This window comes from Henckelia pumila, chromosome 3 (assembly GCF_033568475.1).
Source record: "Henckelia pumila isolate YLH828 chromosome 3, ASM3356847v2, whole genome shotgun sequence".
Taxonomy (NCBI): Eukaryota; Viridiplantae; Streptophyta; class Magnoliopsida; order Lamiales; family Gesneriaceae; genus Henckelia; species Henckelia pumila.
The window spans coordinates 82,490,371-82,517,801 of record NC_133122.1 but is presented as its reverse complement, the minus strand read 5'-3'; the positions used below and the strand labels follow the sequence as shown (position 1 = coordinate 82,517,801).

The window sequence follows — 27,431 nt, the reverse complement described above, 5'->3', positions numbered from 1 at the left end:
AATAGAGGACTTATTTGATCAGTTGCAGGGAGCTTCAGTGTTCTCCAAGATCAACCTGCGATCTGGTTATTATCAGCTGCGAGTTAGAGATGCAGATGTGTCCAAGACTGCTTTTCGGACACGTTATGGGCATTACGAGTTCTTAGTGATTCCATTTGGGATGACCAATGCTCCAGCTGTTTTCATGGATCTCATGAACCGGGTATTTCAACCGTATCTTGATCAGTTCATCATAGTCTTCATTGATGATATCTTGATCTACTCTAGGAGCGTTGAGGAGCATAGGCAGCATCTACAGACAGCTTTGCAGAATTTGAGGGAGCATCGTTTGTATGCCAAGTTCAGCAAGTGCAAGTTTTAGCTTGAGCAGGTGGCATTTCTTGGCCACATTATTTCGAGAGATGGGATTGAAGTGGATCAGTCGAAGGTTGAGGCAGTGCAGAAATAGGGTATTCCGAGGAATGCTTCGGAGATTCGCAGTTTCTTGGGTTTGGCAGGATATTATATGTAGTAGCCCGTAACCAAAACTAGTAATTAAGGGATTAATCATAATTACTTGAATAGAGTTCGGAAGCTCCGAAGGTAGGTTCGGAAGTTCCGAACAGGATCGGAAGCTCCGATGCAGGATCGGAAGCTCCGATCATATTACGTCAGGCATGATGATTGGCTAGATCGGAAGCTCCGATCAGGACCGAAAGCTCCGATCACCCCTATCCGAAGTCAACAAGTGATATTTTGACACGTGGCAGATCAGGATCTTCGGAAGCTCTGATAGCAGGATCGGACGTTCCGATCGAGGTTCGGACGTTCCGATCGAGGATCGGAAGTTCCGATCGTTGTCTATAAATAGAGGGCCGAGGCTTCATTTCCAATTGCCAATTTCGAGTATTTCCCTCTCCTTTCTAGTCTATTCGAGTTGTTCTAGCCTTCCTAGGCTTGACCCGACGGTCGGCGAGGCGTTCGGAAGTCGTAGCAGAGTTGTGCCCAAGTTCTGGAGGCATCGACATCAAAGGGCTAACGACGGACGAAGGTATAACTTTTGCTTCCTATAAATATTTAGGAGTATGCAATAGCTTAGTTAAGGCTTTTAGAGAACTTTAATGATAGTAGTATCATTTGGCAGTGTAGAGCAGAGTATAGGCGTGGACCTAGAGTTGGTAGAGCTTGCACTGTTTTGAGGTACGGAAGTACTGTTCGAGATATCCTAACTGAGTATGCATGTATTATGTGACTGCATGGTTTATATGTCATTGATTTATGCTGCATTCATTTGCATATTGAGCTATCTCCTTTGAGATGTCTGTTAGTAGCGTGTTTCCCTATCCTGTTAGTGGTTGGACTTCCATCGATTTGGGTCCGGCATATCCACTGATATTATGGTATGGGAGCCACCTCCTGAAGCGACGGCACAGCGTGCTACATACCAGGGCCCGGTCTGTCTCTGTTATCTGATCCTTTACCTCGAGTTTATAGGGAGTTCACTTTGCATGCATGTATACTCATACTCTCGTACTGAGCGTTTTATGCTCACGTCTCGTACTCTGTGTTTTTGGACACCCTATTCCATGGGGAAGGTTTGCGATTGGACGAGGTGGGTGGATCCAAGAGGGGCTAGTCAGTGGTTGACCAGCTGGAGCTTCGTCTAGGTTTTATTTCTGTTGTTTTGAGGTTGATACATCTATTCGATTTGGTTGTATATTATTTGGATAAATTACAGATTCCTTTACTTGGGATTGTATAACATTTATGGTTTCCGCAGTTTTATTCTGATATCTGTTTTATTAAGTTAATTGCATGCCTAAGTTCTGTTAGTAGGTGATCCGGGTAAGGGTCACTACATTTATGGTATCAGAGCATGCATAGTATTCTTGGGATTTAGACTCTGCATAAGGTAACTGTGAGGTACTTTTGTAGATGGCAGATCGTGACGACCGGAGTTCTCATGGCAGTATTGGTGGGCGTTGGGGTGATGCCGACCGGGAGCCTCGTCGAGAACGGCGTCATCGTCATCATGACGACGAGCGTTTCACTGTGCGTCGATTCTTAGCTATGGGTCCTAAGCCCTTAGTTGGAGGTGAGTCTCCGGAGGATGCGGAGAATTGGTTAGACCGCATGGAGATGACTTTTCAGACTTTCCAATGCACTGAGGAGTAGAAGATGGAGACCCTGGGTTATCTTTTGGATGGACGTGCGCGCAGGTGGTGGAGGTTTACTTCTGCACCTTTTGTGGCGGCGAGAGGAGTGGCCACCTGGGCTGAGTTCCGCACAGCTTTTCAGAAGCTGTATTTTCCTCCTGCACTCCGACAGTCGAAGGCAGGCGAGCTACTGAGTCTGCGACAGGGAGCCATGTCTATCGATGAGTATCAGCAGAGGTTCTTTGATCTGCTATCCTATTGCCCCGAGATTGCTGACAGCTCTGGGATGAAGTATAATCAGTTCCTTCAGGGCCTTAACCCTGAGATCCATGACCGTGTGGCGGTTGGCGACGACATGTCCTACGAGGGTTTGGTGAGCCATTGTCACCAGGCAGAGGACAGCATTCGGCGGAACAGGTTTTTCCCTCAGTCGAGGCCTGCTAGTTCTTTGGGTCCCCGTGCCCAATCTTTCAAGAAGTCTGGATCTACTTCTTCCTCTGGTTCTGGAGGTGTTGTCCATTTCGGTAAGAAGGACAAGTGTGATCACTGTGGGAAGAACCATCCATCCGACAAGTGCCGTAGAGCTTCTGGAGCTTGTTTCCGTTGTGGAGAGACTGGTCATATCCGGAGAGATTGTCCACTATCTGGGGGAGGTGGTTCTGGATCTGGTTCTTAGGCCACCGTATAGCAGAGGTCGCAGGGACAGTCTGCTGGGAGTTCTCATTTGAGGCCACGAGCTTCTGGCCAGGTGTTTGCCCTGAGACATGATCAGGCAGTGGAGGAGAATGAGAAAGTCATCGCAGGTACATTTCTGCTTTATGGTATACCTGCTCTTGTACTTATTGACACTGGTGCATCTCATTCCTTCATTTCTGTATGTTTTGTTAAGAGGCATAAGTTACCATGCATTGCACTAGACGTAGTGATGTCTGTTTCTACTCCGACGGGCCAATCTGCTTTGGCTAAGCGTCTAGTGATGGGTTGCCCTTTAGAGTTCGAAGGGAACATTCTGTTAGCGAATCTCATGGTCCTGGCGGTGGACGACTTTGATTGCATTCTGGGAATAGATATGTTGACTACCTATCGAGCTTCAGTGGACTGCAATCAGAGATTAGTACGCTTTCATCCGGAGGGGAGTGAGAGCTAGTTTTTCTATGGTGAGGGAGCGCGACCCCCGATGCCTTTGGTATCAGCTTTGAGAGCCTGTCGAGCTCTAGAGTCTGGCGGGGAAGGCTACCTTATCTATGCAGTTGATTTGTCCACTGAGAGTATTGGGATAGAGAGCATTCCTGTTGTGGATGAATTTCCAGATGTATTTCCTGATTAGATTTCGGGTTTTCCTCCTGCTAGGGAAGTCGAGTTTGGCATAGAGTTGATACCGGGTACTTCACCTATTTCTCGAGCACCATATCGTCTGGCTCCGTCAGAGATGCGTGAATTGAAGAATCAGCTACAGGATCTTTTGGACAAGGGGTACATTCGTCCTAGTGTATCTCCTTGGGGAGCTCCTGTTCATTTTGTAAAGAAAAAGGATGGGTCGATGCGGCTGTGCATTGACTATCGGTAGCTGAATCGAGTCACTGTGAAGAACAAGTATCCGTTGCCTCGTATTGATGACTTGTTTGATCAGCTGCAGGGCACGTCAGTTTACTCCAAGATTGACTTGAGATCTGGGTATCATCAGTTGAGAGTCCATGATCAGGATGTAGCCAAGACTGCATTCCGTACTCGCTATGGGCATTACGAGTTTCTAGTAATGCCATTTGGTTTGACTAATGCGCTGGCTATATTCATGGATCTGATGAACCGTGTTTTCAGGGAGTATTTGGACAAGTTTGTCATGGTATTCATTGACGACATCTTGGTGTATTCTCGTAATATGGAAGAGCATGTTTCTCACTTGCGGTTGGTACTGCAGACTCTTCGAGATGAACAGTTGTACGCCAGGCTGAGCAAGTGTGAGTTTTGGATGGATAGAGTGGTCTTTCTTGGCCATATCATATCCAGGGAGGGGATTTCTGTTGATCCAAGCAAGATTGAAGCGGTACTTAATTGGTCGCATCCGATGACAGTTGCTGAGATCCGTAGTTTTCTGGGTCTAGCAGGGTATTATCGTCGCTTTATTCTGAACTTCTCTCAGTTAGCTCGACCGTTGATGCAGCTTACTCGCAAGGGTGTGGATTTCGAGTGGTCCTCCGAGTGTGAGGAGAATTTCTATGAGCTTCGACGGCGGTTGACTTCTGCGCCGGTGTTGGCATTACCGTCAGGATCTGGAGGGTATGTGGTATACACTGATGCTTCTCTTCAGGGGTTAGGTTGTGTTCTGACTCAGAATGGGCATGTGATCGCATACGCTTCTAGACAGCTAAAGCTTCACGAGGACAACTATCCAGTCCACGATTTGGAGTTAGCAGCCATTGTGTTCGCTTTGAAGATCTGGCTTCATTATCTGTATGGCGAGAAATTTGAGATCTTCACCGACCATAAGAGTCTCAAATATTTGTTCACTCAGGCGGAGTTGAACATGAGGCAGAGACGTTGGATGGACTTGCTTAAGGACTATGATTGCGAAATTAAGTACCATCCGGGATCTGCTAATCTCACCGCTGATGCTTTGAGTCGCAAGGTGCGACTATCCGCACTTCAGACTTGTTCGATGTCTAGTGCGATCAGTGACTGTTGTACTTTAGGTTATACCTTCAAGCATAAGAAAGGTATGCAGAGTATCCAGATGTTTGCGATATTATCTGAGCCAGCCTTGTATTCGCGGATCCGAGATGCTAAGATGTCTGATTCGAAGACCCAGCGTTTAGCTCGTCTAGCTAACGAGGGTAGCTCGTTTGGATTTCATTATCAGTCAGATGGCTTTCTGTGTTTGTCTGGTAGGCTTGTGATTCCGCAGGATGAAGAGTTGCGAGAGGATATTTTGTCTCAGGCACATCGCACTAAGTTGAGTATTCATCCTGGGAGCAACAAGATGTACAAGGATCTACGTACTCGTTTCTGGTGGAAGGGAATGAAACGCAGTGTTTATCAGTTTGTTTCGAGATATTTGGTGTGTCAACAGGTCAAGGCAGAGCACCAACGACCTGGAGGTTTGCTTCACAGTCTGCCTATTCCTGAATGGAAATGGGAGTTTATCACAATGGACTTTGTGACCCATTTGCCGGTATCCCCGAGGAACTGTAATGCTATCTGGGTTGTGGTGGACCGACTCACCAAGTCAGCGCATTTCATTGCCTATAGCCGAGAGTACTCTGTGGATCGCATGGCACAGATGTACATTTAGGAGATCGTTCGACTTCATGGAGTGCCTGTGAGCATTGTCAGCGATCGGGACCCTAGGTTCACTTCTAGATTCTGGGGGAGTGTTCAGCGTGCGATGGGTACTACTCTCAGTTTGAGTACTGCCTATCATCCGGAGACTGATGGTCATTTAGAGCGCACTATCCGTACTTTGGAGGATATGCTTAGAGCGTGCGTCATGGATTTTGGTTCAGCCTGGCAGGATCATTTGCCGTTGATCGAGTTCGCGTATAACAACAACTATCATACTAGTATTGAGATGGCACCTTTTGAGGCGTTGTACGGGCGACGTTGTCGTACTCCACTCTTCTGGGAAGAAGTGGGGGAGAGACAGGCTGAGGGACCGGAGCTTATCCAGCAGGCGGTAGACATTGTCAATCAGATCAAGAAATGGATTAAGACTGCACAGGATCGTCAGGCCAGCTATGCTAATATCAAGCGTAGGCCTTTGCAGTTCGATGTCGGGGAGAAAGTGTTTCTGAGAGTGTCACCTTTCCGCAAGATTCTCAGATTTGGCCTTAAAGGCAAGTTGTCTCCCAGGTTTATCGGTCCGTTTGAGATCTTGGAGAGCATTGGCGATTTGGCTTATCGACTAGCTTTGCCACCACATCTATCCAGTATTCATGACGTGTTCCACGTATCTCTATTGCGACGGTATGTGGCGGATGAATCTCATATTCTGCAGCGGTCTGAGGTTCAGGTGAACAAGGATTTGACTTATGTTGAGAAACCTATTCGTATCCTGGATTTTAAGGATAAGGTTTTGAGGAACAAAGTCATTCCTCTGGTTTTAGTTCAGTGGCAACGCCGAGGCACTGAGGAAGCTACTTGGGAGCTTGAGGACAGGATGCGTGAAGACCATCCTGAGTTGTTTTGATTTCATTCTTAAGTTGTATTCAGTTGCAAACTCTATAAACGTTTGATTTGAATAAAGAATGTTTCTGATTTCTGTATTACATTCAGTACTTAAGATCTGATTTTGAGGACGAAATATCTTAAGTGGGGGAGAATGTAGTAGCCCGTAACCAAAATCAGTAATTAAGGGATTAATCATAATTACTTGAATAGAGTTCGGAAGCTCCGAAGGTAGGTTCGTAAGTTTCGAACAGGATCGGAAGCTCCGATCATATTACGTCAGGCATGACGATTGGCTAGATCGGAAGCTCCGATCAGGACCGGAAGCTCCGATCACCCCTATCCGAAGTCAACAAGTGATATTTTGACACGTGGCAGATCAGGATCTTCGGAAGCTCCGATAGCAGGATCGGACGTTCCGATCGAGGTTCGGACGTTCCGATCGAGGATCGGAAGTTCCGATCGTTGTCTATAAATAGAGGGCCGAGGCTTCATTTACAATTGCCAATTCCGAGTATTTCCCTCTCCTTTCTAGTCTATTCGAGTTGTTCTAGCCTTCCTAGGCTTGACCCGGCGGTCGGCGAGGCATTCGGAAGTCGTAGCAGAGTTGTGCCCAAGTTCTGGAGGCATCGACATCAAAGGGCTAACGACGGACGAAGGTATAGCTTTTGCTTCCTGTAAATATTTAGGAGTATGCAATAGCTTAGTTAAGGCTTTTAGAGCACTTTAATGATAGTAGTATCATTTGGCAGTGTAGAGCAGACTATAGGCGTGGACCTAGAGTTGGTAGAGCTTGCACTGTTTTGAGGTACGAAAGTACTGTTCGAGATATCCTGACTGAGTATGCATGTATTATGTGACTGCATGGTTTATATGTCATTGATTTATGCTGCATTCATTTGCATACTGAGCTATCTCCTTCGAGATGTCTGTTAGTAGGGTTTTTCCCTATCCTGTTAGTGGTTGGACTTCCATCGATTTGGGTCCGACATATCCACTGATATTATGGTATGGGAGCCACCTCCTGAAGCGATGTCACAGCGTGCTACATACCAGGGCCCGGTCTGTCTCTATTATCTGATCCTTGACCTCGAGTTTATAGGGAGTTCACTTTGCATGCATGTATACTCATACTCTCGTACTGAGCGTTTTATGCTTACGTCTCGTACTCTGTGTTTCTGGACACCCTATTCCATGGGGCAGGTTTGCGATTGGACGAGGCGGGTGGATCCAAGAGGGGCTAGTCAGTGGTTGACCAGCTGGAGCTTCTTCTAGGTTTTATTTCTGTTGTTTTGAGGTTGATACAGCTATTCGATTTGGTTGTATATTATTTGGATAAATTACAGATTCTTTTACTTGGGATTGTATAACGTTTATGGTTTCCGTAGTTTTATTCTGATATCTGTTTTATTAAGTTAATTGCATGCCTAAGTTCTGTTAGTAGGTGATCCGGGTAAGGGTCACTACATTATAGGAAGTTCATCAAGGGTTTTTCCTCTATTGCAGTACCCTTGAATTCCTTAACCAAGAAGAACGCGAAGTTTATTTGGAGTTCAGACTGTCAGAGGAGCTTTGATCAGCTGAAGGAAGCACTCACTACTGCACCGGTTTTAGCGATGAGAGTACCACACGAGGAGTTAGTGGTGTACACCGACGCGTCTAAGCTAGGTTTAGGCGCAGTAATTATGCAGTGTGGTAAGGTTATTGCTTATTCGTCGAGGCAGTTGAAGATTCATGAGCAGAACTACCCGACACATGACTTGGAGTTAGCAGCAGTGGTCTTCGCTTTGAAAATCTGGAGGCACTATCTGTATGGAGAGAAGTTCAAGATTTTCACGGATCACAAGAGCCTCAAGTACTTCTTCACTCAGAAGGAGTTGAACATGAGGCAACGGAGATGGTTGGAGTTGGTTAAGGATTACGACTGTGACATTAGCTACCATCCGGGTAAAGCTAATGTAGTGGCCGATGCTTTGAGTCGGAAGTCGTCAGTGGTATCGTGTTTGTCAGTGCAGTTACCACTGCAGAGTGAGATTCAAAGGTTTGATTTGGAGTTTTACTCGAGTGTTCATGCACCGAGCTTGTCAGTGTTGACGGTGCAGCCGATTTTACGGGATCGGATCAGAGAGGGACAGTCTACTGATGAGGAGTTGCAGCATTGGAGATAGAGAGATGAGGCCAAGGGTGGTCTTCTGTATACAGTTGTGGATGGCATTGTTCAGTACCGTGGTAGAATGTGGGTACCGAACGTCGATCAGTTGAGAGCTGAGATTCTAGCAGAGGCTCACACATCTCCGTACTCCATTCATCCCGGAAGTACGAAGATGTACCGAGATTTGCAGCTATTGTATTGGTGGCCCGGGATGAAGTGAGACATCGGGAGAGTTGTGTCAGAGTGTTTGACTTGTCAGCAGGTCAAGGCTGAGCATCAGCGTCCAGCAGGACTTCTTAGACCTCTTCCGATTCCGAAATGGAAATGGGAGAACATTACGATGGACTTTGTAGTTGGTTTACCAAGGAGTGCCAGAGGTTGCACAGCTATTTGAGTGATCGTGGATAGACTCACCAAGTCAGCTCATTTCTTACCAGTGAGGACTACTTACTCGTTGACACAGTATGCAGAGCTTTACATAAAGGAGATTGTTAGACTGCATGGCATACCAGTGTCGATAGTATCAGACAGAGATCCGAGATTTACGTCTGCGTTTTGGAAGAGTTTGCACACTGCATTGGGGACTAGACTTTTGTTCAGTACAGCGTTCCATCCCCAGAAAGATGGTCAGTCTGAGAGAGTGATCCAGGTTCTCGAGGATCTACTGAGAGCTTGTGTCATCGACTTTCAAGGCTCGTGGGAGACTAGACTGCCATTAGTGGAGTTTACCTATAACAACAGTTTTCAGTCGTCTATAGGTATGGCTCCTTATGCAGCATTGTACGGGAGGAGGTGCAGATCTCCTGTGCATTGGGATGAGGTTGGTGAGAGGATTTTACTTGGTCCTGAGATCGTGCAGCAGACAGCTGACATTGTGACTCAGATTCGGGATCGAATGAGGACTGCTCAGAGTCGTCAGAAGAGTTATGCAGATACTCGACGACGAGATTTGGAGTTTGCAGTAGGTGATCACGTATTTCTGAGAGTGTCACCTATGAAGGGAGTAGTGCGATTTGGCTGGAGAGGCAAGCTTAACCCTAGATATATAGGGCCATTCGAGATCTTGGAGAGAGTTGGCACGTTGGCCTACCGTTTAGCTCTACCACCAGGGCTAGCGGCAGTGCACAATGTATTCCATGTATCCATGCTTCGGAGATACATCTCGAACCCGTCACATGTGTTGGATTTTAAGCCTCTTCAGTTGACACCGGAGTTAGCATTTGAGGAGAGTCCTATACGGATCTTGGCTAGGGAGGAGCGCAGATTGAGGACGCGGGTCATACCGATGGCCAGAGTCCAGTGGCTGAATCATTCGGAGGAGGAAGCTACTTGGGAGACCGAGGCAGACATGAGGACTCGCTACCGAGAGTTGTTCGGGTAAGTACTTTAATTTCGAGGACGAAATTCAAATTAAGGGGGGGAGAATTGTAACACCCAGTATTTTTAGTACGTAAATTCGCATGCATAATTAGGGATTTTATTTATTTAGAATTTTAGATTTATGGGTTAATTATGATGTGAATTATTGTGCATGTTTTAAGATTTATTTTCAAGCATTTAACCCATAAATTGAGATTTTTATGATTTTTAGTATTTAAATTATTTTATCGCGTAGACGGGACCGTGGACGGACGAGATGACAACTTTCTATCCAATTTATTTCATGAGCATTTTTAGAGCCCAAAAATATTATTTTGAGTTTTATTTCCTCAAAATTATCAGTATTTAATTTTATATAATTTTAGGAGTCCATTTTTATCCAAATTTAGCCAAAATAATGACTTTTTACTATCTTTAAAATTCCCTTAATTATATATTTCGGGATTTTATTAAAGTTATCAGATTTTAAATATTATTTAGAGTTTTTAAGTTATATATATTGTATATTTAAAACCCTTATTAATATTTTAATTACTCTATATTCTAATTAAATCAAAAACAATTTTTCTACCCTACATTAAAACCTTCAGCCGCCTCCAACATCTTCATCAACCCTCCTTCACGCCTCTTTATCAAAAAAATCAGCCCCATAGCCGATCAAGCTTAATTCTTGAGGATTTTTGGTCGTTCGTCTTCTCGAAATCGTCATATACGTCTTCTTCTTTTCATTCTACGGTGCAAGGCATGTTTCTTTTCGTTTTTATTGTGCCATATCAGTGTTCATGTGTGTGTATTGTGTATGCATCGAAAACTTTAAAGATTTTCAAAAAAAGGTTTCGGCTTTCATGGAGTTTGTGACTTGTTGTGTGTTTTTGATTGTCATGCTCACGTTTCTTCTTGCTTGGGCGTGCATGGCTGTTGGTCCACGATTTAGAGGGTTCCTTAGGGTCCCTAGGTTCGATTAAGGGGTCGGTTTTGATGGCTATAAGGGGCTGGGCGAGGTGGTTCAAAAAATGGGTCATGGTGCGCAGAATAGGGTTTGATGGAAGGGTGATCGTGGTGCTGTCATAAGGGAGCATGGGGTCAAGGCTAGGGGCTGGTTTGGACCGCCCAGACGTGGGCTACGTCTGGGCGGTGATGCTCCGGCCAGGGGCGACCGGAGCCGGCCGACCGAAGACGAGCAGCAAGAGCTGCTCGTGGCCAAAGGGAAATGGGAAAGGGGGGATCGGGTTGGGCTATAGAGTGGATCCGGGTCGGTTTGTTTGGTCCGGGTCAAGTCAGTGGGTCATGGGTTATGTTAGTTGGGTCCGGGTCTGGGTCAAGTTAGTCGGGCTCGGGTATTTTTATTTTTAAGTTAATTATTAAGTTAAAGTGTTTTAATTGGGCTAATTAGATTAATTAAATTAATGTGCTACATTTAAGTTTATTAATGGGCTTGAATAATTATTTTAAGTTAGCCTAATAATTTTTATGGGCTTGGGAGCCCATGAGAATTATTGGGCCAGTCTTTGGGCTTTTGGGCCCATTGGGCCAGAATAGGTTGTTATTGGGCCAGGAATGTTTTAATGGGCTTGAATTTATTAATTGGGCCTAGAAATGTATTTTTGGGTTTAAGTGTGTTAATGGTCCAGTCTCAGTGTTAATGGGCCAGATTTAAGAAAATGGGCTTGAGTGTTAGGGCCAGCAGTTCAGTACAACCCATGAGAAATTGCATGTGTCCTGAATATATATTTAATTATTTTTATGCATGAAAGTTATTTTTAATATTTATATGTTAGTATGAAATTAAATTAAATATATATGAAGGACACACATTTTATTTAAGTACATGCATTCATGAAATAATTTTTACGCATGATTTAATGTTTAAGGTTGAGCAAAAGAAAATAATTTTATGTTGGAAGTTGAAGTACTGTGACAATTTAAGGGGGATTCGTCCCCATATGTGAACTATTGAAGGGCAGTTTACTGCCAATTTAAGAGGTGATTCGTCACCGCCACATACGTTGGTTTACCACGCTGATCAGTATTTAATGTATGTATGGTTACATTATGGATACGACCTTTTGATGTTAGAAAATACTTTGCTCAACAATGTTTATGTATTATTATGATATTCAAGTTTAATTTAAGTTTATGTTATGTTCATGATATTTTTAAGCATGCTCATTCATGTATATGTTATGTATTAGTATTTAAGTGATTTAAATTATTTTAAACCCTTGTTATGTTAGCATGTTGGGCCTCTAGGCTCACTACACTGATATGGTGCAGGTGAGTACGTAGAGGAGGATGTAGTACCCACCGGTGGCGAGGACCTATGAGCGGACAAGCAGTAACCCCGTGACCGTTGTCTGAGTCTACGTCATGTTTTGAATATTTTTATCGTGTTATATATTTTTATTTATTTTCAGTGATGGATATTATTACTCATCTTATTTAAATATTTTCAGTGCATGCAAATTTTATTTATTTTGCTTATGTCAGTATTTTATTAAATGTTAGACTCAGATATTTAATTTATTAAAGGTTGCATTTTTATTTAAGTTATTTATTTTTAAATCTATTTATTCTGTGCATATATGTATGGGCATGTATGTACATATTTTTACTTAGTAAGTATAAAAAAAAAAATTTCTGCATATTTAATTATATTTAGAGAGTTAGGGTCTTTTCAGTAGGAGACATTTATTTAGTTTTGCAAAACAATTTTAAGTTATTTTTGAGAGATGTTTTATATGTTCCGGATTTGGTCAAAAACATTATTTCTATTTCTATGCTTGATAGAGATGGTTTTTCTTGTAATTTTGTGAATGAGATTTTCAATATTTACAAGAATGAATGTTTGATTGGAAATGGACAACTTGAAAACGATCTATATAGCTTAAAATTAAAAGACGTTCCAATGAATTATGTTGATAAACCGGTAACAACAATTAAAAGGAAAAATGATAGTCAAAACCCGGCAAACCTTTGACATGCTAGGCTAGGTCATATTTCCTCAAGGAGGATGAACAAGCTAGTAGGAGAGGGCATGTTTGATATGTCTGATATTAACTCTCTACCTACTTGTGAGTCCTGCCTAAAGGGAAAAATGACTAAATCTCCTTTCAAAGGGAAACCTGAGCGTAGTCAAAATCTGTTGGATTTGATCCATACATATGTTTGCGGTCCATTTAGGATTGGTACTAAATGTGGCAACATCTACTTCATTACCTTTACTGATGATCATTCTAGGTATGGGTATTTATATTTAATGAAATATAAGTCTGAAGCATTTGAAAGGTTCAAAGAATTCAAGGCTGAAGTAGAAAACAAACTAGGTAAAAGTATTAAGGCACTTCGATCGGATCGAGGTGGAGAATACTTAAGTACCGAGTTTTTGGACTATCTAAAAGAGAATGAGATTCTCTCTCAGTGGACTCCTCCTATGACACCTCAGCTAAATGGTGTTTCGGAGCGTCGCAATCGAACTTTGTTGGACATGGTTCGATCCATGATGAGCTTCACTGTGCTCCCACCTTCGTTTTGGGGCTACGCGCTTGAAACGGCGGTATTGTTGTTAAACAATGTCCACACTAAAGCAGTAGATAAAACACCATACGAGTTATGGAATGGCAAAGCTCCTAAGTATTCGTACTTGAGGATTTGGGGATGTCCTGCTTACGTGAAGCAGACAGTGGGAGATAAGTTGGATAGTCGATTCACCTTATGTTATTTTGTAGGGTATCCAAAGAATTCAATCGGATATTATTTCTATCATCCTGCTGAAACAAAAGTGTTTATTTCAAGGAATGCCACCTTCTTGGAGAAAGAGTTCTTATTGGATAAGAAAGGCAAAATGATGGAACTCGAAGAAATTCGAGAAGAACCCGAGATACAAAATAGCGATCCTACACCTCAAGAATCATCACAAGACACGCCTATTACTAGGAGATCCGAGAGGACTTCTAGGCCTCCTATTAGATATGGTCTTCTTCTTGAAGGGGATCAAAGTGAACTCGACATTAGATGTGATCCAAGAAACTTCAAGGAAGCAATTTCTGATGCGGATTCGAATTTATGGCTTGAAGCTATGCAATCGGAAATAAACTCGATGCATTCTAACCATGTTTGGTCTTTAGTATATCCTCCCGATGAAATTGTTCCAATTGGGTGCAAATGGATCTACAAGAGAAAACTTGGGCCTGATGGAAAGGTATTGACCTACAAGGCACGATTGGTGGCAAAAGGTTATACTCAAAGACAAGGAGTTGACTATGATGAAACCTTTTCACCAGTCGCAATGTTCAAGTCCATAAGAATCCTTATTGCCATAGCAGCATGGTATTACTATGAGATATGACAAATGGATGTAAAGACTGCATTTCTTAATGGAAACATTAAGGAAGAGATCTATATGATGCAACCTGAGGGATACACATCCATGGGAAGCGAGCATAAGGTATGCAAACTTCAGAGATCAATCTATGGTCTCAAACAAGCATCAAGAAGTTGGAACCAGAAATTTGATGAAACAATAAAGGATTTTAGTTTCATCAAGAACCCGGAGGAACCATGCGTGTACAAGAAAGTAGTTAAGAATGCGGTAACATTCTTAGTACTTTATGTTGATGACATCCTACTCATGGGGAATGATTTAGGGATGTTGCAGTCAACAAAGATATGGTTATCAGGTAGATTCTCGATGAAGGATTTAGGTGAGGCATCCTATATTCTAGGAATTCAGATCTATAGAGATAGATCTAAAAGAATGATAGGACTCACTCAATCAACCTACATCGACACCAAATTGAAAAGGTTTTCAATGGATGGGTCCAAGAGAGGACATCTACCTATGTGTTATGGAGTTTCTCTATCCAAGTCTATGTGTCCCAAGACTGACGAAGAGATAGAGAAGATGACACACGTGTCATATGCGTCAGCCATAGGTAGTATCATGTATGGGATGATATCTACCAGACCGGATGTGTCCTATGCTCTGAGCGTCACGAGCAGATACCAAGCCAATCCCGGTCAAATGCATTGGAAAGATGTGAAGGATATTCTTAAGTACTTGTGAAGGACTAAGAATTTATTCATGGTTTATGGAGGGAGAGAATTGAAGTTGGAAGGCTATACCGACTCTAGCTTCCAATGTGACGTGGATGACTCGAAATCAACCTCTGGATTTGTATTCATGCTCAATGACGGTGCTGTCTCTTGGAAGAGTTCCAAGCAGGACACCACAGCGGATTCCACCACTGAGGCAGAATACATTGCAGCATCAGCTGCTGCTAAAGAGGCGGTTTGGATAAGGAAATTCATCCAAGAGTTGGGTGTAATTCCTGAAGCTGTTGGTCCAGTCCCGGTGTACTGTGACAACACGGGTGCCGTTGCTCAGGCAAAGGAACCAAGGTCTCATCAGAAGTCCAAACACGTACTGAGGAAATACCACATCATCCGGGAGATCGTGGAAAGAGGAGACATCAGTGTCGAGAGAGTGGCCTCTACAGACAATATCGCTGATCCGCTTAGTAAGCCCTTTCCAAGACCATTGTTTGGCAAACATCGCGAAGCAATGTGATAACGTAGTATGACTAGTTGGCTTTAGGGCAAGTGGGAGATTGAAAGAGTGGGTGCCCGGTTAGCCAACTTGTGGCTAAGGGCTTTTATGACTCTATGTAAAACAATTTTTTGTTTAATATAATTTACACTTTTATAATGGCATTGACTTTATCTTTCTTCATAATATTATATTATGATATACTATTGTTGTTTTGATAAAGACCTTGAATATACTATAGTGTATGTAAGATGTGGTAGCACATGGGGATGGCTATCATGAAACACATTTTATAGTCACTGTATATTCTAAACTGTTCCTAGTCAATTGAGTTTTCCGCAAATAAGGATAAGGATCGCTCGAGATTGAGACTAGCATTTGCGATGCCAAGTACCACGTTTCATTGGCATAGAACATAGAGATGTTCAAAGCATGCAAATGGATATTCATATGATGAATGATCGAACTACCCTATTCGGACTTTCCAAGTGGTTATCACTTATCGAGTGGATAAAGTCCGCGGTTTTGGTTGTACACCATTAGTCCTTATTACTTGAAACATCATTGAGACTCTATATGCTAGTACTGTACTTTGACTCGTTTACCGACTCTATTGGGGTCATCAGGTGTCGGGATTGGGTACAGTTATGACACATATAGGAGTCGATGCTTTGTTGTCAAGGATTCACCACATACTCGCGAGTGTGGATATCCTATGCGATCTGAGGAGATATTAGTTTGACGAATCTCTGGCCAGAGTACATGATGTGTTTTAGGTTACTTGGTGTTCCTAGTAACACATGCGATGTCACTAATAGATCTCCAAGATGTTATGCATAGTTATCGAATCTCGAACGACTCTCGATGCACCAATGATTGTTGATTCGATCGAGATATTTGGTTGAAGGGACCGTACTGTACGCTAACCAAAATCTACTGGTTCTTGCAAGCACTATCAGTAATACCTAGGGAATCATGGGGCGATGTTGCTAGGCGCTCTTACCATGATTCGATGGGTAAGTCGGAAATTGTTGTTCCGAGTCACAAGGAGTTGTGAGCCCACGGCTAGCTGTATTCCTGAACCATTGAGGGTTACACAAGTAATGGATTACTAAAACCCCGTAGAGATGGTTAAATTTAAAGAGTTAAATTTAATGAAAGAGAAGTTGGACTTCTTAATTAAAAGGGAGTGGGATTTTCTAAAATGACATAGGGATGGGCATTTTTGGAAATCACTGAATTCGGATTCAAAAAAATTATCTTGACTTTAAAAGATGCAGAAATGGTTTCTGTGCACATTGGTGAAATCAGTTTATCAATCGGAGTCACGATGAATTTTATATTAATTTCTAGAACAACAGGCTTGGCTTGTTGGACTAAGTTATGGATTGTGGGCCCTAAGGAGTTAGAGTCCTAATATAATTATAACTTAATCTAGTCTAGAAATTATCTATAAATATGTAAGCAGTGTTCGAAATTCATATAAGAATTCAGTCTAGAAATTTCGAACACTACATATAATTTTCAAGAGGATTTTCGAAAATTCCTCTGTCCCTTTTGGAGAAAATTCGACTTGTGATTTTTGTGGAAAATTACAATTCGAATTAACAGATAATATCTGTTTATTCTCTACGTAAAACTTCTGATTAATTTCTAGTGCAGTCAATCAGAGGTTTCTGTTTTTCATTCGTGGACCTAATTCCAAAGTTAGATCGTGACTGTCATCGGTTCCCGGGATTTACAGGAAAAGCAGATTAAATTCTGTTGGAGTCCACAATCAAGTCTTTGCTTGACGAGGTAAAAATTTAATTGTGATTTTATTTTTACTTGAACAAATTTAATCGTAAAAGTTTTGATACCCATATATGGAATCGTTCCATATAATAAAAATAAAATTTTAAACTTCCGCTGCACCGAGTATCAATTCTTAATTGATCTGAATACAGTTTTCCAACAGATTCAAGCTTAAAATGTTTAGCAGTAGTTATTTTGTTTGATTTAGTAAATGTAAATGTAATAGTCTTTAAATCTGGTTGTTGGCATGTAACTATGAAATTGTTTAAATGTTTTGGGTGTTGATGTCGAATCTTTCTCTTGGTTCTCAATATTTTTCTTGGTCTAGTTTATTTAGTGTTGTCGGTTGTTTATTTTTTGTTATTTTTTGTGACAGGTGGGTTTTTAATAAAAACAGATAGGTCATGCCGAAATTTTAATTTTTTTTTGAAAATCCGTATTTTATTTAATTATTAATTATAGTAGAGGTCAGGGTCGTTTCAAGTGGTAGTTAAGTTTTTTTTGTTAATTTTTAATTTTTGGAGACATGTTTTTTGAATTATCAATAAAAAATGACATGTTTTTGTCAAATATAACTAAAGCCAGCTCGGCACTCACCATGTCATCCGTGGTCAAATTTAAAGCCCGACCAGATCGGTACTCATCACGCCATTCGTGGTCAAATTTAAAGCCCGACCAGCTCGGCACCCAACACGTCATTCGTGATCAAATTAAAGCCCGACCAACTCGGCACTCACCATGTCTTTTGCGGACAAAATAGAAGCCACATAAGTCAGGCATGCATCATAAATTTTATGATCAATACTTGGCAAAATTTTGTTAAATTTCCATCTCGGAAATCAATATTATACTTGGCAAAATTTTGTTAAATTTCCAGCTCGGGAATCAATCTTATACTTGAAAAAATTTTGTTAAATTTCCAGCTCGGAAATCAATCTTATACTTGACAAAATTTTGTCAAATTTACAGCTCGGGAATCAATCTTATACTTGGTTATATTTTCAGCTCAGAAATTTTTTCTAATAAAATAGTATTATGCTCGGTCATATACTTAATACTTGGGATGTTAGGCACTGAAATATAGATGGGAGCGAAATTTCGTACGAAATATTCAAATATTGCGCCCTAGCACGGGTCGTTCGTTCACACTTGGAAAGTACGGCAAAATATAAGTGTTGAAAGAAAAACTGCACAGGGTCTTGGTTAAAAAACATGTTCGAAACACTGTACCATTAACATAATAAGTACAACATAAATCTAAATTAAAGGGCAACGTCCTCTTTGTCCTCGGCCTCTTTCCCTCCTTGCTCGGGCTCTTCCTGCTCGGATTTTTCCTCATCGTCAGGCAAATCATCTAGGGCTTTGATAGAATCCAAGAAAAAAAGGGGTGCTCGGCCTTGGAATACCCACCATTCCTGATATGAACCAAACACCCCTTGAAGCCATCTTCAAAAAATGCTACATTCTTTTCGGCACACAGATCGGAAAAATCAGAGGAGTTGAGGAAGTCATCCTTCTTCTTGGCCCATCCGGCCTCGAACTCCTGATCCTTAGCCATGAGAGCATTTTCCAACTCCTTGATGCGCTATTTAGCCCCGTCTCATCCATCCTGAGCAGACTCAATATCAGATCTCATATCATGAACTTCCTGATCATGAGCGGACTTCAGGTCGCGGATCTGCCCGGTTAGGGCGTCTATTTGTTTCACTAGGGCATCTTGGCTCAGGGAGTGTTCAATACAGGCCTTATATGATTGGGCAGTGATCTCCCCTGCCCAGACCATGGCCTGCAAAGGAAAAATTCAAGATATTATTTATGGATAAAATAATGAAATTTTGCAGTTCAAAATTTAAAAAAAATACCTGCATAAAGGCCAAGGCCAAAGATTCCTCAGCCACTTTATCCGGGACCGCCCGGACTATATCTTGGTTTTCCGTAGAGACCATGTGTTGAATAATTTTCAAGCTCCCGGGCTGGTCTGGCCGGGCAAAGAAAGAGATTCCCAGATTGTACGGGTGGTCAGGATCACCTCGCTCCATATGCTCCGGGAGGGAACCAAGATCAATGAAGATTCTCTTTCCCCTTTCCAGGAGGGGGGACATCAACACGAGGAGCAGACTCTTTTTTGCTCGGGGCCTCACCTCCTCGAACATTCTTTGGAGTTTTCCACAATTGCTGCTCAGAATTCGTTTGCTCGGACTCAGTGGCAGACTCTGCAGACGCCTCGGGTTTCTTCCTCTTCAAAATTTTGGCCGCAGCTCAGAAATCGGTCATCATATCTGCTTGGATTATCCCTCGTCTATAAAGAAGAGGAAAAAAAAATAGGTGCATGGAAGGTAAAGTATTGAGTGATTAAATGGTTAAGTATTCCTACCTAAATCACCCTGGATTTCTATTTCTTTCCTACCAAAGCCATATTTGCAGAGCAGGTCATCCTTGTTTAGGCTATCGATGTCAAAGGTTTTTACAGACAGGGTAGCAAGAAAATTGGTGAAATCGTGGCTGGGCTGAGCAAGAAAGTCAGGGGAAGTGAAATTCAGGGCCTAATTGGCTCGACATCGCCAAGGATGCTCGGGCTCAGGACGGACAAAGAAAAATCTATTGTTCCAGCCCTTGTGAGAGCTCGGTTTTCCCCTAAAAAATTTGTACTCGGACCGAATGGAAATATAAAACCGACCCGGGGAAATATTTTTTATTTTAAGAAATTTAGTAAAATTCCCCACATCTAAGGGAACTCGGAAGAAACAAAACAAGACTCCTAGGAACAAGATGAAACTAAAAGAATTAGGAGTCAGCTGGCTCGGGCATATACAAAAATACTGACACAAAGATAAGAAAATCTTAGGAATAAGAAACCTAAGACCCATCTTGACCTGGTATAAACTAAAACTTAAGAAGCCTTTAGGGGGTTTGTGAGCTCGGTCTCGTCGACCAGGAAGTATAAGGTCATAAGTGGTAGGCATTCCCAATCTGTACCTAATGACCGGGCCCATGTCTGGACCTAAATGGGAGGCTAAAACCTCAAACCAGTGTTTGCCCTCCTCCCGTAATTGAGGTTAATCAGATCTAAGGGCATAGAGCCTCCGCATCTTTGCCTCCCGAGTCTCAAAAGGGCTCGGGTCGGCATCTGACCCTGAAGAGTCACTATGCTCGGGCATCTTATGTGGAGGGGAACCCTCTATAAAGGCTATCATTTCCTGGACTACGTTCTCGTCCGGGGAAGACATGTTAACTTTATCTTAGGGGCAGGATGAAACTTACAAATAAGGGAAATAGATAGGGCTCGAAGAAAACCAGTGCGGGCCAATCGTCTCAGCTCAGGTCAGGACCGCTCTCGCTAGTTCTACAAAATAATAGTATGCTGTAAAAAGTGAAAAATGAATTTTTTACTGCCTTATTTATAATGTAAGTGAATCAATTTGTACAATTATATGATAGCCCCGATCAGCGGTGCGGGGTGGGCCACGTCATCCAGGAATTTCTCGGGAATCGTACCGTCGCAATATCTTAACCGTCCAAAGAAAGCACTTGACGAGAATCGAGATCCGGACCGTTCACGGAAAGCACATTGTGGTATATTATGTTACGAGTATAACACATTGGGCTCGGGGCCCGACCAGATTTTATGGTCTAAACTCCATACCTCCTTTAGACAAGTAAGGAGAGGTTCTATTGATGTCCCTGAAAAATATATGGATCTAATCCGATCCGAGCCCCATAATCCATATTTCTGGAAAGATACTTTGAGGCTCATCTAGTCTTATTTTATGAGAAGCCCAGTCTGAAATAACCTAGCTAAGGAAAAAGATAGTAACTCGAAATACAGGTCCTAATCTCAAAAGGCTTGTTGGGCTGAACCCTACCTAGGTAAAGCAAAACCCGAATTGGGCTTAAGGCATACGGGCTGGAGGCTCAATTAAGCAGGTAGGATCAATCATGGTCTCTAGACTAAGGCCAAGTCAGGTAATATAGAAGCCCGACCCGAGCCCAATACCTAGAACCTTTGATTGATTAACATATATATGGAGATATTTACTAGATAAGGATAATATCCCAGGAATCCAGAATGTGATATGATTGATAAGTCGGTTCAAGACTTATGGTTGCTAGGGTAACTGAGTTCTACTGGATCAAAACTCTTATCTTGGGTAGATTTCCACCCTAGTACAAACTCTACAACCACAAGGTAACTTATCCCTCTAGCCCCTATAAATAAAGGTATGATTCATATTTTATTCATTCATCTCTTTTATTCACTTCTTGTTCAGACACTCACGCACGCATATTCTCTTGCTTTTATTTTTTGTCAAGCTCTTTTACTTTCGAGCACTGACTTAGGCATCGGAGGGATCACGCCGAAAAAACCTTTGGCGCCCCCTAACCTAGCTTCTGTCTGTGCAGAACATCGTCGTGCCCAACCCGGCCCAGTTTATTGAAGATTTGGAAATCACTCTACTAAACCGAACCCGGAGAAAAATTTCGATATCATCAACGATCCTAACAGAGAGTATTATAAACTCTTTATATATTGTATGTAATTTTAACCTCAGATATATGGTACTTGATCCATTATGTTTGTCTCAGCCCGAAGCTATTGAGTTATGCCTAAGTATTAAGGTTTTGATTAGGTTTTCGGATAAATTATGTCGTTTTCTTAGTATTTTTTCCAAGTGGTTTAGGTTTTAGTTAGGTTTTTGATAAATAATGTTTTTTTGGCTTTCAACATTTTCAAAAAGAATCTGTAATTAAATTTTATGTTTATATTTTTTAAAATTTATATATTTAATGCATTTATAAATTATGTGCTATTTCTTTTAACATTTTAAAGGATAATTTGTCTGTTTTAAATTTTATAAATTTAAAGTTAATTATGTCTTTTTGCTTTCATTATTTTAAATGAGATTTTTTATGTTTTAAACTGTATCTATTTAATTTGTATTAAATGAGAAAACAGAAATGAAAAATAAAATCAGTCATAAATATAAAAAAACAAAAAAACGAACTCGATCATAAATAAGAAAAAATGAGAAAAATTAAAATTAAAAAGTTTAAATAAAATAATTTAATAATAGGTGAATCCTATAGAAAAAGTAATTTTGGTTATGAATGTGAGTGGACTAATATATTATTGATTTTTTTTATCAAAAAAGGCAAAATGATAATTTCACATGAAAAACTTCTCCACTCTCTTCATTTCCTCCCACGTTTCTCAATCTCTTATCCATCATTTTGTTGCATATTATTGCATAAATATCCTCTTAATTTAGTGTTCCTCTACAATAAATTTTAAGTATCATTTAAATCATAATATTAAAATTAGAATACCGTAATAACACAAAATATTTCAAATAAATTTCATGTATTATGTTACACACGCAACGCGTGTGTTTCGTTGGCTAGTATAAAATAATTGACAAAACATCTTTTAAATTATTTTGACTTTAAAATAATTTTTTCTAAAATAGTTGTCAAAACATATTTTTAATTATTAAAATATTTTTATAAAATAGTCATCCAAATATTTTTTTAACTATTGAAATATTTTTATAAAATAGTTTTGAAAAACATTTTTATAAAAACATTTTTAAATTTAATAACGATCCAGACGGAGTCTTAAATTGCACAGTTTCCGTTTTTGATGATATTTTTCATATTTTTATCGTTTGTATTTCTGTCTCGTAGTTTGATGAAATTAAAAACTTGTCAGTTCCAACATAAAATATCTCAAAGAGTATTTTTATTTTTATTTTAATTATTAGATTTTTAGACCATTACGTGTGATTAATTATACTATTTTTACTTTTAAAAAATATTATTTTAATGCTTCCGTACATCAACCGTAACGAACTAGTCCATTGAACTTATCCCAATTTTAAATGTTCCACTTTATCACGCTATTCAATTTGACGTTAACTAACCTAACGTAGCCCCATAAAATAAAATACTCAAAGAATTGACTAAAAATATATAATATAACACCACAAAAAAATAAATTAAAACAACAATAGTCTCATTATTTATCCACAACGAATCCATAACCGAAATACATAAACCATAGTGAAAAAAAATAAAATCTAAAATCAAGAAATATAATCGTATACAATAATCTGGTCTCGTATCACAAAATATATTATGTATGAAATATTCGGTGAGAAAAATCAACACAAAACTCAGCGCCAATCGAAGCCGCACCGCGTTGTTTCAAACACCACAACGGAAGTCGTGGTGCCATTAGAAGCCAATGGTATTTTCAAGTCGCATTCGATCTTTGGCTTCATCCTCGGCGTTTTCACGGCCCCGAGCTTCAGCCTGATTCGTAGGCGGAGCTTCACGTCGATTTCATACACGTTGGAAATCTTGTTCTGGTTGTGATCGGACAACTCACCGGCCCCGAGGGTAATCGGTTGTTGTCCGCTGAATTCGGCGTTCAGGTAGTTGGTGCTCTTGTGTCCCTGGTAAAACGGCACCAGTTCCTTGGTGGAGACCCTCTGCCCCTCGTAGATTGCCGTCGCCTCGATCCGATCGTAGTACACCCCTATGCGGCGGTTCGGGTTCCGGATGGTCAGGTTGACGGCCAAGTTGTAGTAAAGCATGTTGTTGTTGTCTATGTTGAACTGGGTCAGCTCAGCCCCGGTGGCGTAGAACTTTACTTCGTTGGGGCGGAAGATGAGCCAGCAGACGAGGACGACGATTCCCACGACCACCAGGATGGTGCATAGGATCTGGCAAACACAAGTGCAGAGGCAGTTGAGGAGGCAGCTGAAGGGGTTGCAGCAGCAGCTCCCGCCGCCGCGTCCGGGGCGGTGGTAGGACTTGGAAGGCGGAGGGATGGAAGGGCCGTAATAGGCTCCGTTGAGGTGGGGTTGTTTAGCGTCGGCCATTGCAATTCTTGGGATCGGAAGAAATTAAGAAGATTGATGGTGAAATTGGTGTCCTAAGGGGTTATATATATAATGCGGAGTTGGAGTAGCGATTTTGCTTGGAAACGGAGAATTAGTAAAACGCGCGTAGTTTAGTTAAGAGTTATGGTGAGAAAGCGTGTTACATGCGGCGGTTTTGTATTGTGAAGGGGGGTAAATTAAATAATGTTGTGTTGAATTTAAGGAGAGACGCGTTCGCTTGTTGAAGAGTAGGATAGTTCATAGGATATGTGTCTTACTTGGTAGTTTCGTAGAGAAAAGGGACAAATTAATATTAATCAAGGCATTGACTAACTAATATTCGACTACTGATTTTTTTCTTATTTTGCTGCTACTTTTTTTTGTTTTAAATAAAAATATCAACAAGATCTAGGAACAAATGTTTTATTTATGCTTCTATATTAACAAAAAAAGGGTTTGATCCTAAATTATATGATGATGGTATAATCGTATCAAATCAATTAGAAGTTAATTAATATTAGAGTCTAAATGTTGATTAAATAATAATTAGTATACCGACATACGTGTTGTGTGTTTATAAAATATTTGATATTTTGAAAGTTTTTTCAGTTTAGATTATAAAAATTTATCATGTGTATTTTGGTAATTTTTGAAATTGGCCTAATAAAAAAAAAAGAAATAGATAAAATGAAAAGAATGAAGGGCTGCCAATGAGGTCTTGGCCTAGTGGTTAAGACTGAGGCCCTGAGACCACGAGGTCTCAGGGCCGATTTCCGCTGACTGCGGGTAGTTTTCCTAATTTATTTAGGTAGATTTAGCAAATTTCTTAGCTCGAGACAAGCACGTCTCGAGTCCATGCTCAAGTTCCGTCGGTTGTGCGGGCAAATTTCACTATTTAGTGTTGCAATATGATATAATTTCGATATTCGATGTAATTTGTACTCAAAAAAAAAAAAAGAATGAAGGGCAATGTTGTAATGGCATTGAAGGCCACACCGATCATACAAAAAATTTCTGTCTTTTATGCTAAGCCTTAATATATAGTTATAGATGGTGGTTGTGGTAGTGGTGGTGGTGGTGATGATAATGAGGAGGAGGAGGAGGATGACGACGACGATGAGAACAACAACCAACTAATTATTAGTGTTTTCTTGTAAACGCGTTTATACACCTAAAATTTTTATCTAAACATGATAATTTTTTTATGAAAATAAATTATAGGTTCAATAACTTGTTTTTTAGTTTTAATCCACTAACTTTCAATTTTCTGTTTTGGAATATTATCTTATGAGTTTCAGCTATTTTTGTCCATCAACACGTAATCATCCTTAGTGAATTTAAACAAATTTTTATCCTCTATGCTTATTTTGAAGTTGTGTTCAATAAGGAATTTGGTTAGAGTCTCATACATACTCTTGGAGCTTGTTTCAGTCTATATAGAGCATTATTTAAATGATACGTGATCAGGGAATAAGTGGTTGAAAAAATCTAGGGGTTGTTTCATTAGATTTTTTCTTGTAGTTTGCCATTTAAAAATGCACTCTTGATATCCATTTGATAGAATTTAAAGTTCTTGTAAGATGTATAGGCAAGGAACAGTATAATTGCTTCCAGTTGAGCTACTGAAGCATATGTCTCATCATAATTGATGCATTTTTCCTTCCTAAATCCTTGTGCAACTAGCCTTCCATTGTGCACACAACTGTTCCATCTTCACTTAGCTGGTTCCTGTAACCCAATCTAGTACTTATAAGAGATTGATGAGATGGTATTGGAAATAAGTCCTATACGTGATTTCTAATAAACTTATTTAGCTCTTCTTGCATAGCCTCAACCCAACTACTGTAAGTTAGTGTATCATCAATTTTCTTAGGTTCAATATTTGAAATGAAAGCTGAATGAAGAATTAAGTTAAACATTTGTCCTCTAGTCCTAACTGGATCAGAGGTGTTACCTATGATCAAATTTGGTGGGTAATACCTATTCCAACGATAATTGGGTTCATCAAGATTATCTTGTGGACTGGATCAGTTGGAATTACTTCAGTAGGGTTGACTTCAATTTGCCTCACATCAGTTTGGTGTCCTTTAGTTCCTTGTGTTAACTGGTCAACTAGTTCATCTGCTTGCTCAACTGGTTGATTCATTAACTCAAGTTGTTGGGGATCAAAAACTACTTGAAGAAAGCTTCTTTACTCATAATATAAGAGCAGTTCACTGCCACAAAATTTCTTCGGTTAAGAAGTTGAAAACTTGTTTCTTCAAAAGTGAGTTCAGTTGTTATCAGCAACTGGAATATAGTCTTTGTAGTGACCCTTACCAAGACCATCTACTAAACAGAACTTAGGCATGCAATTAACTAAATCAAATAGCAAACCAGAATGAGCTGCGGAAATAATAAACATTAATAAAATCACAAGGAAAGGAATCTATAATACCCAAATATTATACAACCAAATCGAATAGTATAAAAACCCAATCATAACAGAAATAAAACCCTAGGCAAAGCTCCAGCTGGCCAACCACTACCTAGCCCCTCTTGGATCCACCCGCCTCATCCAATCGCAAACCTGTCCCATGGAATTGGGTGTCCAGAAACACAGAGTACGAGACGTGAGCATAAAACGCTCAGCATGAGAGTATGAGTATACATGAATGCAAGTGTACCGCCTACTGACTAGAGGTCAAGGATCAGATAACAAAGATAGACCAGGCCCTGGTATGTAGCACGTTGTGCTGTCGCTTCAGGAGGTGGCTCACATACCGAAATACTAGTGGATACGCCAGACCCAAATCGATAGAAGTGTATCCACTAATAGGATAGGGTAGAACCCTACTAACAGACACTCAAAATAGATAGCTCAAGATGCATATATATGCAGCATAAAATCATGTCATATAAATCATGCAGTCACATAATACATGCATACTCAGTCAGGATATCTCGAAAAGTACTTTTGTACCTCAAATGCTAGGCGCGCTCTACCAGCTTTAGGTCTACGCTTATAATCCGCACTACAATGCCAAATGATACTAATATCATTATAGTTCTCTAAAAGCCTTAACTAATCTATTGCATTCTCCTAAATATTTTTAGGAAGAAAAATATTTACCTGTGTTCGTCGTTAGCCCTTTGCTGTCTCTTGCCTCAAAACTAGGCCGTAGCTCCTCTACGACGCCTGGAACGCTATGCCACTTCCGGATTTCCACCGGGACGCCTAGAACGCCCTAGATCTAAGCTAGAAGACCAAGAAATCAAGAGAAGAGAGGTGAATGGTGTGCTTGGAAATGAATCTCGGCACCTCTATTTATAGACATCAAACTGTCGTTGCATCCATTCGCCATCGTTGCGTCCGAACGTCAACATCAAGTGCGTAAGCAGTG

General features: G+C 40.8%; 1 protein-coding gene across 1 annotated transcript; it reads right to left on the bottom strand.

Moving 5' to 3' along the window:
• Nucleotides 1-23,156: 23,156 nt before the first annotated feature.
• LOC140891179 (NDR1/HIN1-like protein 3) lies at nucleotides 23,157-24,093 on the bottom strand. The gene has a single exon (XM_073299529.1). The coding sequence runs from the start codon at nucleotides 24,046-24,048 to the stop codon at nucleotides 23,338-23,340; it is 711 nt and encodes a 236-aa protein (XP_073155630.1). The 5' UTR covers nucleotides 24,049-24,093; the 3' UTR covers nucleotides 23,157-23,337.
• Between the last annotated feature and the right edge of the window lie 3,338 nt (nucleotides 24,094-27,431).